This window comes from Apiospora phragmitis, assembly GCF_038363925.1.
Source record: "Apiospora phragmitis strain CBS 135458 chromosome Unknown utg000010l:1.0-9815664.0:1.0-9183399.0, whole genome shotgun sequence".
Lineage (NCBI taxonomy): Eukaryota > Fungi > Ascomycota > Sordariomycetes > Amphisphaeriales > Apiosporaceae > Apiospora > Apiospora phragmitis.
In genome coordinates this window covers 5,241,808-5,256,406 of record NW_027117409.1, presented here as the reverse complement: position 1 = coordinate 5,256,406, position 14,599 = coordinate 5,241,808, and the positions used below count along the sequence as shown (strand labels likewise).

At 53.2% G+C, this 14,599-nt stretch overlaps 8 protein-coding genes across 8 annotated transcripts; 6 read left to right on the top strand and 2 right to left on the bottom strand.

The window, feature by feature from the left end:
* Positions 1-752: 752 nt before the first annotated feature.
* Positions 753-2,339, top strand: PG994_011345 (aldehyde dehydrogenase; the record flags this gene model as incomplete). Its single annotated transcript, XM_066862754.1, has 3 exons — positions 753-791; positions 848-905; positions 970-2,339. The coding sequence occupies 3 exons, from the start codon at positions 753-755 to the stop codon at positions 2,337-2,339; spliced, it is 1,467 nt and encodes a 488-aa protein (XP_066711864.1).
* Positions 2,340-2,543: 204 nt separating this feature from the next.
* PG994_011344 (uncharacterized protein) lies at positions 2,544-3,463 on the bottom strand (the record flags this gene model as incomplete). The annotated part of the gene is made up of 3 exons (XM_066862753.1): positions 2,544-2,888; positions 2,989-3,361; positions 3,441-3,463. The coding sequence occupies 3 exons, from the start codon at positions 3,461-3,463 to the stop codon at positions 2,544-2,546; spliced, it is 741 nt and encodes a 246-aa protein (XP_066711863.1).
* A 591-nt stretch (positions 3,464-4,054) lies between these two features.
* Positions 4,055-4,844, top strand: PG994_011343 (Protein SVP26; the record flags this gene model as incomplete). Its single annotated transcript, XM_066862752.1, has 3 exons — positions 4,055-4,124; positions 4,205-4,438; positions 4,498-4,844. The coding sequence occupies 3 exons, from the start codon at positions 4,055-4,057 to the stop codon at positions 4,842-4,844; spliced, it is 651 nt and encodes a 216-aa protein (XP_066711862.1).
* A 1,426-nt stretch (positions 4,845-6,270) lies between these two features.
* Positions 6,271-6,516, top strand: PG994_011342 (uncharacterized protein; the record flags this gene model as incomplete). Its single annotated transcript, XM_066862751.1, has 1 exon — positions 6,271-6,516. One exon carries the CDS (start codon positions 6,271-6,273, stop codon positions 6,514-6,516), a length of 246 nt encoding a protein of 81 aa, XP_066711861.1.
* An 818-nt stretch (positions 6,517-7,334) lies between these two features.
* PG994_011341 (uncharacterized protein) lies at positions 7,335-8,387 on the top strand (the record flags this gene model as incomplete). The annotated part of the gene is made up of 3 exons (XM_066862750.1): positions 7,335-7,475; positions 7,543-8,079; positions 8,172-8,387. The coding sequence occupies 3 exons, from the start codon at positions 7,335-7,337 to the stop codon at positions 8,385-8,387; spliced, it is 894 nt and encodes a 297-aa protein (XP_066711860.1).
* Positions 8,388-8,523: 136 nt separating this feature from the next.
* Positions 8,524-10,468, bottom strand: PG994_011340 (4-coumarate-CoA ligase 2; the record flags this gene model as incomplete). The annotated part of the gene is given in 5 exon segments (XM_066862749.1): positions 8,524-9,201; positions 9,216-9,916; positions 9,976-10,010; positions 10,141-10,305; positions 10,398-10,468. 5 exon segments carry the CDS (start codon positions 10,466-10,468, stop codon positions 8,524-8,526), a joined length of 1,650 nt encoding a protein of 549 aa, XP_066711859.1.
* Positions 10,469-11,415: 947 nt separating this feature from the next.
* Positions 11,416-12,815, top strand: PG994_011339 (isocitrate dehydrogenase (NAD+); the record flags this gene model as incomplete). Its single annotated transcript, XM_066862748.1, has 3 exons — positions 11,416-11,448; positions 11,618-12,648; positions 12,731-12,815. The coding sequence occupies 3 exons, from the start codon at positions 11,416-11,418 to the stop codon at positions 12,813-12,815; spliced, it is 1,149 nt and encodes a 382-aa protein (XP_066711858.1).
* A 685-nt stretch (positions 12,816-13,500) lies between these two features.
* Positions 13,501-13,806, top strand: PG994_011338 (uncharacterized protein; the record flags this gene model as incomplete). The annotated part of the gene is made up of 1 exon (XM_066862747.1): positions 13,501-13,806. One exon carries the CDS (start codon positions 13,501-13,503, stop codon positions 13,804-13,806), a length of 306 nt encoding a protein of 101 aa, XP_066711857.1.
* Positions 13,807-14,599: the final 793 nt, after the last annotated feature.

The following is a 14,599-nucleotide window of genomic DNA, read 5'->3' as shown; positions in this document are numbered from 1 at the left end:
CCAGTTCCGTGGCGGAGTGAGATAGAGGTGTGATATCGACGCGTAGACCACGGCTGAGGCACAGCTTGATAGTCTATCGGGCTGACTATGCCGATGGTACAGTAGGAGTCCCCCTGTCAACCCCACACAAACCAACACCCACCAGTCCCCATACTTCTCGATTCATGAACTCATCAGCATCTCTCTAAACCGAATCATAAACCCACTACTGCGGGTGTGGAATCATCCCTGGTGGCTGCCATTGATGACTTAACCTACGCAATCGCTCCGTCTTGGATGGTAGTGATAGGAAGAGACCCGGTGTCATGACTTATCCTGCGGCATCATTGATCCGAGCTCAGTCATGCCGCGACTACAACCCACCCGGGAAAGCGGCCGTTTACTTACTGTGGATCTGACGGTGGTGGGTGCATGGTGAATGCCAAAATATACGGCTATTGGCTACAGAGCCGAGAAGCGGATCGAGATGGTCCGCACCGTACTCCGCATCTCCATGAGTGATTGAGGGCAGCGTACATCATGTGCGGCTTGTGGGGGAGGAAAGGTCCAAGGCAGGAGAGAGGACCAAGCGAACTTGCCAAGACGCAATAGACCATTTATCATCGCCTCCATAGAGTCACTGTTGCGATTTAATACTGTGAACATACTGGAACACTTGACCTGTAAAGAGTCTCACTGCCACGAGTCCCTTATGGTCAGGACTACAGACTGAAGACCTCCCAGTCCCTCAAACAGTTACCTTGCTTCATATAATGGCTCCTATCAAGGTCAAGCAATACATTAACGGGGAGGTGAGTTCATAACTCTGATCATAGTGGTGGCCGGATGAGTAACCAAGACGTGGTAGTTTCTCCCCTCGAGCGACAACAAGACCTTCGACCTCTTCTCGCCATATTCAGGGGACTGTGTAGCTCAAGGCATGTTGACCCGGCGCGAATATAGTGCGAGAAACCCCTAACATCTCCATAGTCTCTGAGGCAACCTCAGACGATGTAGACAAAGCGGTTGTGGCTGCTCAAGCAGCTTTAGCAGCCTGGAAGGCCTTGTCACCGCAACAACGCGGCAAGCCTTTGGCCAAGCTAGCCCAGATGATAACCGATGCAGATGCCGAACTAGCGCAGTTGGATGCTCTTTCTCTGGGCAGACCAGTCAGCACATATTTCGATGGATACTATGCAGCGACGCATTTCCGCTACTTCTCCGAGGCGGCGTATCCCGTGGGTACATCCAGCCTGAACACACCGGGCTTCATGAACATCTCGATCCGCCAGCCGTATGGCGTCTGCGCCGCCATCATCCCCTGGAACGCCCCGCTGGTCTTCCTGAGCAAGAAGCTCGCGCCGGCCCTGGCCGCGGGCAACACCATGGTCCTCAAGACGTCGGAAAAGGCGCCCCTGAGCTCCGACCGGGTCGCCGCCATGCTGGGCGAGGCCGGGCTCCCGCCGGGTGTGGTGAGCATCGTGCACGGGCACGGGCCGGTGGTGGGCCACGCCATCAGCAGCCACATGCAGATTCGGGCGCTGTCGTTCACGGGTTCGGTGCGGACGGGGCGCGCGATCCAGAGGGCCGCGGCCGCGTCCAACTTCAAGCACCTGACGTTCGAGCTGGGCGGCAAGTCGCCCGCGCTCGTCTTCGCCGACGCCGACCTCGACCGCGCCGCCCGCGAGACCCAGCACAGCATCTTCTTCCACAGCGGCCAGACCTGCATGGCTAACTCGCGCATCTACGTCCAGAAGGGCGCCGCCGCCGCCTTCGTCGACAAATTCAACGCCCTGGCGGCGGCGCGCAAGCTCGGCGACCCCAGCCGGCTGGAGACCACGTCGGGCCCGCAGGCGGACAAGGCGCAGTACGAAACGGTGATGCGGTACGTGGAGGAGGGGAAGAAGACGGGGCAGATGGTGGAGACGGGTGCGCCTCTCCCCGCCGAGAATGGCGATCTCTTCGTGCAGCCCGTCGTGTTTCTGCAGCAGCCCGAGGACTCCAGAATCATGAAGGAGGAGGTTTTCGGACCCGTTGTGTGCATCAACACGTTTGAGACGGAAGAAGAGGCGCTCAAGATCGCAAATGACACCAAATACGGTCTATATGCCGCCGTCTATACCAAAGACCTCGACAGGGCCATGCGCGTGGCCAAGGGGTTGGAATCGGGCATGGTGGGTGTAAACTGCACGTCTCCCACAGGTGCTTGGGACATGCCCTTCGGCGGGTACAAACAGAGCGGTGTTGGCCGAGAAAGCTTTTTACTGAGTATGGATGACTGGCTAGAGCAAAAGGCTGTGTTCATCCGTGTTGGCGAGCTGGATGAAGCTGGAACTGGCAACAGTACACTTGGGAGGTAAAACAGCCTTATGTACCTTTGGGACTCGTAGCAATAACTCATGATAAGTCGCGGTGCCTTGTGTAGACTAAGCTAAACAGAAAACATCCGAACGAATCCGACATCAATATTTCTTGACCTAGGGTCTCCTGCTTCGCAAGTAATGCAGAAAATGTAACTCCGTGAACGCCGCAGCCAATGCAATGGTATCTCCCGCCATTCAAATCTAGAAAGCAACCCGTCTTTTGCGTCCGGTATACTTGGAGGTGGCCTTGACCACCTTCCCCTTCCGTTCCATCTGCTCCTTCTTCTTGACGATCCATGCTTTAGATCCCTTCTTGATCTCGCCACTGCCAGCCTTCCCCCGGTTCCTGGCGTCCATGACATCTACGCCTTCCATGCCTTGTACCACTCCTGTAATGTCGCCGCTCTTTCCATCGACGACCGCGGCACCCACAGTGAGGACAAGGTAGAGTTTGGCGTTCTTGGTGTCCGGGTCGTCTTCTAGCAGACCGGCTCCGAAGCCAGCCTTGACAGCGGCACCCGTTATCATCTTCTTCTGCTCATTGTTCTTTGGTAGAATTGGCAGACGGCCCTTCCGCCTCGCTTCAGACTCGCATACAACCCATTGAAAAACCTTGACAGCCGCCCGGCAAGGGAGGTCTCGCTACTCTCGGCATTGCACAGCCATTGGATCGCGCTGATGCTGATGGCGGCATCGAATGTTCCGGCGCGGAAGGGCACTCCTGGCCGATGTCGGCCAGCAATAAGTCGCCTTCCACATCTCGCTGCAAGGCCACGTCTAACATCGATGCCGAGACATCCATGCCTATCCACACGTGTGGGCCACCTTCTTCGGGCGACAAGGAGGACAGGATTTCGCCAGACAAGCCACTACCGCAGCCGACATCGAGGATCAAGGAGGGAGAAGGCAGATCTAGCAGCTCGAGTGCACGATGGGTCATGGAAGCTTGGATGTTTTGTATGCGTGACGAGGTTGTGTATTTACGGGCTTCGGTATCATCGTAGTGCACGTCGGCGGACCTGAAGCAATAGTGACGCTGGTCAGAATGCGACGCTTCTCAAGTAAAACGGGAATTGTGGAGGGGTGGCTTCGTCCTACAGTGTATCCTCAGGGCGTGACATGATGGGCAATGTACTAGGCTTTGCGCAGCCTCTAGTAGACCACCGGAATCTGCACTGGAGTCTTCAGTTGTTTATAGCGATCGAGGACAATGCTGGCTGGTTTGCGGTTCACCCATCCAGTTTTTTATCACAGCATTTACGATGTTGACGGCCGCCGGCTGGGAAAATGCAAGACCCCTCCGAAGGATAATTTTAGTGGGGGCATTTTCTCTATCGATATGCGCCGATAAAGAATCTATTAATTGCCTTATCTATGTATATAGAGGCTAACCCACCTGGGTTCTCAAGGGGTTTTTCTGCCACCATAGGTACCTACACTGGCAGTCAGTAACGCCCGCTACGGCGCAAGTGCTCCCTTACTGCAATGGGATGGGTATGTCGCCGAATTAAAATTAGCCTGTCGCCTCGCCATCAAAGGCCACGCTGGCTGTCGTGCGCGTCATGATCCATATAAATTACCTACAGTGCCTACCACTCGCGATACGATTCGAGATAAGGAAACATCCGTCCTCGACAGCAACGACGTGAAAATTTTCAACAACACATCAATTAGTCTCAAGCAGATAATGAGATTTTCGCTCGCTTGATAATATGTGGATTCTACCTCTGGTCGGCTATTTAGGCTCCGTCGTGGGCTTCTGCTTTCTGACCTTGGCAATTGGTAGGCCACGCTCCCGTCGTCAACTGGATTTGATGCGAGACGTCCTTGGGAAACTGACGACTTCTATTCCACAACTATAGCTTCGGGCCTCTACTATCTCTCAGAGCTGGTTGAAGAGCATACCGTCATAGCCAAACGTCTTCTCACCCGGCTCATCTATGCCATCATCGGCTTGCAGCTTATCCTGTGCCTTGCCGATGGCTTTCCCTTGTCCTTGACCCTGATGGGCATCGCATCCCATGTGGTCTATTTGGGCAACATGCGACGCTTTCCCTTTGTCAAGCTGACGGACCCCTTATTTCTTGCCTCTTGCCGTGGGTTCCCCTTGTCTTCGAACGCGACAGCGCATTGGAACTGATGTAAAAAACGCCAGTCCTCGTCCTTGTTAACCACTACTTCTGGTTCCGCCACTTTTCCATCGCGCAGTCACGCTCCTACGCGGCAATGAACAGCGTATACGACCAACCAGATATCCCGAGCTTCACTGAGATTGCCTCGTTCTTTGGCCTCTGCGTTTGGTTTGTTCCATTTGCCCTCTTTGTCAGCTTGTCAGCTAGTGACAACGTGTTGCCTACCATCGGTAGCGAACCACCCTCGCACGACTCGGACGGCAAGAACAAACGACAAAGTATAGTCAAACTTGGCGTGGACCACATTCTGTCTGGTATAGGTGAAGTGAGTCGGATGGCTGGCTGGAAGAAGCCCGAAGATCGCTTCTGAGCCACGATTGATGCTGCAGCTGTCAGCGGCGCAGATCAAGAAATCATGACGCAGGCGAAAGAACATCAGCTTTGAAGGGCAACACCTTTGGAGCCCGAGAAGATGGTGATTCGGAGTTGCATTCTTCCAGCCACCTGTATCAAAATCCTAGAGGAGATTCAAGTCGCGTTCAGCGTACATTTACATAGAATACTCTGGGTACTATCTCTACGAATCCTCCGTAAGTCTTGCTAATGCTGCTCTTTTCTTCACCCAGCCCTTTTCATGATGAATTATCCAATAATAAGCTAGATTGTATTTGAATCACCTACTACAAGGTCGATCTTGATGCGAAATATTGTTTACTCTGAACAACTCTCCCCTTCTACGCATTTCAAAGTGTGCCGTTGAAATCAGAGTACCGTTGCTGACTTGGCAATGTTTTAGCAACTTGTTGGACGCACCTGAAGGAGGCATAGCAAAAGCAAATTGTGCCCCAGTCGTATGGATCACCGACCTTTACAAGCTAGCCTGGGGTCTATGGCATACGTTCCAGTACTCCCGACGTCTGGAGTGCTTTACCCAGCCGGCTTGGAAATAGGCCATGACATATTCGGCAGTTTTCAGACTTGGGCTGTTGTTCACCGCGTTGCTTGCGCCCCGGGTTCCTCTCATAGTGACCACCCTCATATAGGCTCAGGTGCGAATTCGGGAAGTTACGGCCGTTGGGATCCAGTTACGTTGGCTAAACCGATCGAGTCGGGCGGTAGATGCTCTCACAGGCGTTGCTGCTTGGGCTCAAATGCACATCAAGAAGCTTCGGCCATATATTCTTGTTCTAGCGAGTTAATTACCAAGCGTATGCTAGATTGCAATATATCAAGTTGTGAACCGAAATATGGAATATCTCAACTTCGAGCAGAGGCAATTTGTTTTGATTCCAGTTCACTTTCCAATCGTCATGTATTGCGAGCTTTATGATAGAAAACACTTTACCAGATAGTATGCCATGCATGGTTCCAAGGTCGTCTTGTAGCAGCTCCGCTTAAGAAACCCCTGGCAAAGACTAATCGGGACGAGATGAAGCCAAACTGCAGTTGGACTGTTGGAGGGTTACCCCGACCCTATGGACTACGTCAGTTGCCAGATTTTGAAGTCTCGAGGCGATCAATCCTATCTTGAAGAAGTGCGAGATCAACCATTGTGGCTGCTGTGGGAGGCCCACCACCTCGGTGAAACGAATATGCAATCAGCCAGCCAGCCGACTTTCTTAACTGCATCTGATATCACCCCTCAGTGTTCTCGCCGTTATAGTATAGGTATATAAGTGTATTGGTTATCCCCGTCTTCGTCTTTTGGTTTTCTTTCATACCCATCAAGCCCACACGCATCCTGAGCTAACGGTAGACTGCCAATATATCAATTTGCAAACTACACGCGGACAACCATGCAGCCCCTTAATTACATCGTCTACATACTTTCCATTACTGCCACTGCAACGGCAGGGCCATTGGCTTACGGTATATGTCAGGCCGGATGCTCAGCAGTTGTCGCTGCTTGTTATGGTGCTGCTGGCTTCACGTTCGGCACCGTGGCTGCCGCTGCTGCTCCTGCAGCAATTGTTGCCTGCAACTCGGCATATGGGACTTGCCAGGCTGCCTGCGCCGCATGTCTCGTTGCCCCTACCCTATAGGTACTTCTCTCTCGAGGATACAAGGAGTCGTGTTGCTCATAAGCTAACATGGTCTCGTGGAACTCGGGTCGCAAAGCAGAACGACTGCATCGATCGTCCCATGCTGGTAGTGGAGGGCTGGAAGGGTCACAATATCAGGACCATGCCAGCTGGAATGCCAAAGACGGGCCAGTGGATGGAGTGGCTTCCCGGGGTACACACAGGTATTATCGAGGTTGGCCTGAATATGGGATGTTATGAGGGTCAAGGGTGTCACGCAGATAAGTTGGGCTACATTGCTTTATGCACTGATGATTAGGAGACATAGGTTCAATTCAGATTGGTCAACATAATTTTGTTTGGGATGAGCAGTGCTAAATAAGTATGTATGTAGCAAAGACCTGATCCTTTCGTCTAGTAAGATAAGGCTCGTCGTTGCTTCCTTGCCCTGTTGTACGTGCCGGTGCAAGGTACATACCTACTTGCCCCAGGCAGCCATTTATTCCACCTGAGGATTGGATGGAAATTAAACTTGTCTTCTACCAGACTGACTGATGCCTTTCACATTACCAGTTACATTGATGGAATCAACGGTTCCAGCTGCATGAACGCTGTCGGACCAAAAATACTTTGTTCAGGAAACTATTCATTCCAACTTGAGTGAGTACATCGATCGTTACAGCAGTGGCAGTCGGCGTGCCAATCTTTCGGAAGACAACTTTACGAGACTTACCAAAGCCCTTTGAGACTTGTCCCTTGACCCCTTCATCAACTTACCCAAATGGCTAAGTAGGTAGGTTCACACCTCATTGGTCATTCACAGGCCCAAAGTAGCGAAGATGTCCTCGCTTCGGTCGGAGATGCTAGACCACTTGCTGGAAAAGTTCGAAGAGAAGGACAAGGCCATCTTGTGCAAGATGATCAAGGCTTCCCTCGACGATGACAACGAAGCTGCTCTGGCCCACCGCGTCTTCAAGTCGGTAAGTTGCATCGAGACACCTTGGTATCCATTCTCCCAACCATCTCAGTAAACTGACGGCTTGACAGGTGGTTGCTTACGTTGGCGCTCAATCGACCATCAGTTGCCTCGAGGCCACAGCCCTCGAGAGTATCCAAGATACTCTGGCAAGCCTGGCAGAGACTGCTAATACAGCATCGGGTACCAATACACTGAAGTCAGAACCTAGCGAGGCCAAAACCCAGGGCTCCCAAATCGCCAAGGAGGTTCAAGAAGAGGCCGTCTACACCCATTTTGGCGGAGAGAAGCATCCCCAGAGCAGGGTTGAGGCCCCTAGATCCACTGCCCGGGACCTGTCAGCCAATCTAGCAAAGATGCAGTTGGACGGCCAGCCCGCTTCTGTTCATCCTGAGATGCCGAAATCTTCGCCTGTGAATTACGGAATGAAGATGATGATGAAGAATGGCTGGAAGCCCGGTCAAGGTTTGGGTGCAAAGGGTGATGGTATTACCGAGCCTGTTCTTTCTCCTGAACAGCTTGTCCCGGACAGAAAAGACTACAACCCAGGCGTGGGATCTCAGCAGCGAATGACGATCAAGGATGCTGCCCACGCCAGAAACCCACAGGTCAGTACTGTCTATTCATTCCCACGAATCCTTAAACCTCGACGGGTCCTAAGAGAATCAGAAAGAAGCAGCACGTTGGTACCACTCTCCAGGGGGCCCTCGGTCAGGTTACCAATGAGAACAAGAAGTTGACCACTGGAAGCGTCAAAAGTGATGAAAAGGCTGAGACTTGGGAACCCCTTCGATCGGGATCCACTCCTGTTTCAATGCAGACCGAAATACCCGAACTCGTATTGCAACGGCTGGTGAAGGTTGTACGATGTTGGGATAATGGAGAGAAAGTTTTGGAGGCTCCGATGACGTTGTAGCACGGCATGTGGTGATGAGCTCAGCTGGAGTCGACCATTGTAGGCATGACCATTGACGGTGCCCTAGGCATGGGCGGCACGAGGAAGCTGTCTAGTCTAGCGAACAGATAACAAACGGAAACTCTCCTAGGTTGCCTCACAATTTCGCTCTAGGCCCGCTACGTGCCTTCACCACAGTGCCTTGGTTGCCCTGCTTAGCCTTGTCCCGCAAGACACGCCGTAAGATCTTACCACTGGCACTCTTGGGGATTTCGTCGATGAACTCGATCTCCTTGACCCACTTGTGCTTGACCTTGTTCTCTTCGACATACTTGATGAGCTCTTGACCAACAGCATTGTCACCAGCTATCCCTTTCTTGAGAACGACATAAGCCTTGGGTCGCTCACCAGACCAATCGTCGGGGATTCCCAGCACCGCGGAGTCTTCAACTTTTACATGACCCAGTAGAAGGTCCTCCAACTCGGCGGGCGCCACACCGATCCCATTAACTTTGATCATCTCCTTGATACGATCCGTGATGGTAATAAAACCTTCGCTGTCAATCATGCCCTGATCCCCCGTGTGCAGGAAGCCATCTGCATCAAACGTGTCCTTCGTAGCCTTCTCGTTATTAAGGTAGCCCATGACTATCTGGGGGCCGCGTGCCCAGATCTCGCCAGGCTCCCCAGTATCCGCTTCGGTGCCGTCGTCCTTTATCAGCTTGGCCTCTGTGGAAGCCACGATGGACCCTCCCGTGTGCGCATAGTCGTAGCTGGTCTTGTCCGGGGGGTGGGCTGTGATACAAGAGCAGGATTCGGTCATGCCGTAGCCTTGCTTGAACCCCGTACCCGGAACTTCTCCCTCAGCTGCTGGATGATCTCCACGGACAAGGGAGCCGCGCCGCTCGAAAACCGTTTCACGCAGCTCAGGTCGTATTTCGCAACGGTCGGGTCACGTACCAGTCGAACCAGGATAGGCGGCACCAGAAGGAGCTCTGGGATCCGGTACTCAGCAACAGCGGAGAGCATCGAGTCCATGCCAAAGGCGGGGAGCATGATGACTTCGGCATTGATGAAGATAGGCAGGATCATGCTGTGCACTATGCCTGTGATGTGAAACAGGGGCAGAACGCCGAGGGCCTTTCTCGGTTGGTCGTCGGGCTTGAGCATCTCGATCTGGAGCGCTTGCGCAATGGCGTTCTGGTGGCTGATCATGACGGCCTTGGGCAGCCCCGTGGTGCCGGACGAGAAGCTGAGGAACGCGCAGACCTCTCCGTTTTGCTTCCCCGGCGGAAGCTTGGACGCCAGGGCTTGGCTGTGCTCTCCCTGGCTCTTCCCCATCTGGACCAGCTGCTGTATCGTCGTGTAACCTTCGAGCTCGCCCTCAAGAAGGAAGATGTGGGATCTGGGGATCCCAGCAATGCGCGCCGCCTGCTCGGCGACTCTGATCGACGTCGGGTGCGTGGCCAAGTACTTGGAATTTGCCGCCTTGAGAGCATAGGCCATCTCCTCGACGTTGTACGCCGGTGATGCACCCGATACAACACCGCCTGTGTAGCGTTAGTTTGTCTATCCTCAACATTGGCCTGGGCCAGGGAGGTAAGCTCACCTAGACGAACGGCCGCGAACAAAGTCACTGGATACCTTTTTGAGTCTATAGTTAGTCGCTTATCTCCCATGAAACCTTTCAGCTGTGCCCACGTGGCGAGAATGCCGTGTCATGGCCAACCCTGCGGCAGGCTAGAGGCTTATGTGGTCACCGAGAGTCTCATACCATATCGTATTTCTACTGAACAGAGAAATAGTGTCGTTGGCTTGGAATCCATAGTTGGAACTCAAAGCAGTAGATATATGTGTCGCTGCATCCTTAACTCCTTTCCAGGAAAGGTGCTCCTTAGTGGCCGTGTCGGTGTAGCCTGCCCAGTCCGACTGAGGGAACCTATTCAGGGGAGAGTACGAGACTTCTCATCGAAGATCCATTCCCATATGGTACAATCCCTGGGAACTTGGGTAGACGTCAGTCAGATATACGGCAGGCATTTCTCTGGGCGTGGTCTATACACACAGGCAATGTCGGGGTGTCTGCTTTTAAAGACGGGCATGGCTGGACAGGATTCGCTGCTACCTAGCTCCTTGCTGATAGACAGGATAGACAGACAGGCACCGTTCAAAGCAGAGATGCGCTTTATATAACCCGGCACCCGGTGACCTACCTGCCTTAGTGCTGATGAGGGGTGCCTGGGGTGTTTGCGGGGTAATGTCCATCCATGACATCGATTTGCTGCAGCCCCGAGGTTGCCCTTCGAGAGGGATATTCGCCTTGGATCACAATGGGCTGGTGTGTGGGGGACATGGGTACGCATATACAGGACTGAGTGTGATGTGATGTGTGACGGGGCGGGGGGATCGCAGTGAACCTCCCAATGATTCATTGTGCGGCTACACATCGTTCCAGACGCCAAGGCTTGACATGATAGACGCTGCAAGCAGCCCAAGTTTCACGTTGCTCTATGCAACGAGATAATACTGGAGACCATACCTCCTCTCTTTACCCGTTGTAGTCGTTGTTCATGACAAGGTCGAATGTATTTGCTTCGCCACATGTGGCTGAGTGGGAGGAATTGACTAACATCCATCAACCATTGAACACTCAACCCTTTCAGCACGAGGGCTCGTCCACGGGATACTGACGCCTTACCCTGTCATAGGTTAGGTACTTGGGTTAGTGCACTGCGTGCAACCCATGCAACGGGAAACATCGAAACTCAGCTGGTACCGGCGCAAGTACCATTCTGGCTCGGAAGTCTTCGGCTTAGAGGAGATAACAAAAGCTAGCAAGATCTTTTGCGCTATTTGCATGCAAGCTGCAACCAACCCAGGCAGGCATTTCCAATTTGTGATATTTCTTCTTCACATGCACTATACACTATTCGCCCGTTGTCTTCAACTCTAGTTCTACCGTCGGTCCTAGACGCCCGCAATATTCTTTTCTCTCTCCCCCCCCTACCCTTTACCTTCGCCTAGACATTGCAATACGATATCTGCCACAATGCTTTCGCGCAACTCGGCTCATGCAGCTCAGGTAAATCCAGAACCCTCTCTTCGACCTTGCCCGTCCCTTATCTGCTTGCCCTCGCCGACACCATTGAAGGACAGCTTTGGTTCGCATGCCGGCTACGCTGCGCTACAAACACATTTAACTTTGCACTTCTTGTCTCGACACCGACATTGACATGTGTCTTCTACTTTAGCGCCTGGTGCGAGCTGCTGCTCACCAGCAACCCCATGCCGCCGCCCGATCCTACGCCACCATCCAGTCGGACCTCTTCAAGCCCACCAAGTTCGGCAGCAAGTACACAGTCACCCTGATCCCCGGTGACGGTATCGGTACCGAGGTCGCCGAGAGCGTCAAGACCATCTTCAAGGCCGACAATGTCCCCATTGACTGGGAGCAGATCGACGTGTCGGGTGTGGACTCTGGCTCGCCCGGCAGCGCCGAGGAGGCCTTCCGCGAATCCGTTGCTTCTCTCAAGAGGAACAAGCTGGGCCTCAAGGGTATCCTCCACACTCCCATCAGCCGGTCCGGCCACCAGAGTTTCAACGTCGCCATGCGTCAGGAACTCGACATCTACGCCTCCATCTGCCTCATCAAGAATATCCCCGGCTACGACACCCGCCACAAGAACATCGACCTCTGCATCATCCGAGAGAACACCGAGGGAGAGTACAGCGGTCTGGAGCACCAGAGTGTGCCTGGCGTCGTCGAGTCGCTCAAAATCATCACCCGCGCCAAGTCGGAGCGCATTGCCAAGTTCGCCTTCTCTTTCGCCCTTGCCAACGGCCGCAAGAAGGTCACCTGCATCCACAAGGCCAACATCATGAAGCTGGCCGACGGTCTGTTCCGTAACACCTGCGCCAGTGTCGCCAAGGAGTACCCGACCCTCGAGTACAACGACATGATTGTCGACAACGCCAGCATGCAGTGTGTCTCCAAGCCCCAGCAATTCGACGTCATGGTCATGCCCAACTTGTACGGTGGCATTCTGTCCAACATTGGCGCCGCCCTCGTCGGTGGCCCCGGTATCGTTCCCGGTTGCAACATGGGTCGCGACGTCGCCGTCTTCGAGCCTGGTTGCCGTCACGTCGGTCTCGATATCAAGGGCAAGGACCAGGCCAACCCTACCGCTCTCCTGCTGTCCGGCTCCATGCTCCTGCGCCACCTTGGTCTCGACGACCATGCCAACCGCATCTCCAAGGCCGTCTACGACGTCATTGCCGAGGGGTACGTTACTCCCCTAGCCCCCTCACCCCTTCACCCCTTCACATTTGCCCCGGGTTTACCAAATTACTGACCAATTCTATAGCAAGTCGCGAACACGGGATATGGGCGGCGAGGCCACCACTCACGAATTCACTCGCGCCATCCTCAACAAGATGGAGACGCTGTAAAACCTCCTCTTAGGAATTCCTATACCCACCCAACCTTGATACCACAGCCCCTGTTTTTGTATACGACGCGTTTCATAGACCAGAGTCGAACACTGGGGGATGCTAGCATGAGTGCATGGAGTCACGGCATCTGATGATTCTTAAACTGTACTGTAGGTAGATTAGGATAATATCCAACATTGATCCATCCACGTGATGTATTCGCTGCGTTGCATTGGCATATACAAGCCGAGATCTCGATACACCGATATCTGTTATAGGGCGATACGAGTTGCTCTCTAAGAGAATTGTAGGCCACGGAGACAGGTAGCCGAGAGTTGTAGCAAAGAAAAAGCCTCCGAAAGATTTAGCCGGTGGCGGCTTTTTACAGAATCGTAGAAGGATATTAACAATAGTCCGACATAAACACCATCCCAGCTGAAATGTGTTGTGGAGGATGACATGGCCATGTTTATTTGTATTTCAACCCTTGAGACGAGCAAGGAAGGGTTTTGGTATAAAACGTCTACAGCATCGTTAGCACCCGCTCTTACCTGCCTAATCTGATTACGCATGAGAGAAGACGGCGACCAGAAAGCAGGAAGTCGCCAAGAAAGTTAGGGTGTCTGCGAGACGCAAGAAGCCTGCATCCTTATTCTAGGTAGCTTTGGGGTGTCCTCGGTCTGGTCGCGATATGCTGCCTGATATGGCCTGGCCTGGGCTCCTTCCGCAGGGATTCCATATCACTGGCATCCACACTGGGCCTCTCAACCCTGGGCCTCGGAAGACGGTGATTGCCTACGGCATCAGTCAGTACAAGACGGAACTTGATTCTCTTGACCCATTGCTCATTTATATCCACGGATTCTTCAACCCGGTTGATGTCGATGGTGTTCTGGCCGCCGGCGCCAATCGGTTCGTGTCGCCCGAGTGTATCGGGACGGCAGACTGGTGCAGAACCTGTACCGGCGCTCCTCGAGCGCCGGGCTCCCCGACGACGACCCGGCCGTAGCCCTGCGTGCTGGGGCGCTCGCGACGCTTCTTGGGCCTGGTGTTGGATCCCAGGAATGACGATATGGGGGGTGCCGCAAGCGGGTCAAATACAAAAAGGGGCAGCAGTATCAAGTACGTCACGACTGGTTCCCGCTGGTAAAGGCGGCGGCGGGCGAAGGCCGGCAGTGGTGGTGATGTTGGTGCAGTTGTGGAGACACGAAGAAGGGGGTTTGGCATTCCGGGTGAATCTGTGTCTTCTTCTTCTTCTTCTTCTTCTTCTCCTCCTTCTTGTGTTAGGGCTGATGGATGCATCAATTTAATGCACTTGTCTTGTACTACATACATGTATATACGTACTGTACATACCCTGAGAGCTCCTGGCTACCAAGGTGCAATATCTACCAGCTGTTGGCCTCCATGCGGGCAGACATCTAGCATCTCTTAAGTAGACAGCCTAAACGCGACTAGGACGCGTTACCTGTGTTGAGTGAGTTGGGCGATGAGCAGGAAATTGAAATTAGCATTGGTCCTCGGACTGGATCTATTTATGCTGTTTTGCATCAATATATATTTGATACATATTGTTTATATATACATACACCAGGGCCGTCCAAGCAGGGGTAGCTACCTGCTTAACTTTGCCTTTGTAGGTAGGTCGTATGCCATGCCAGACAAGACACAGAAGCAAATAACAAAACAAAGCACACCATTGAAACATGATCTCCCCGGCGACCCTCCCGTTCGTTCCTGTATTGTAGCATCTTGTTGTTCTTTGCGTACGGGCCACTGCTTGCCTCCTTGGTAGATAAAGA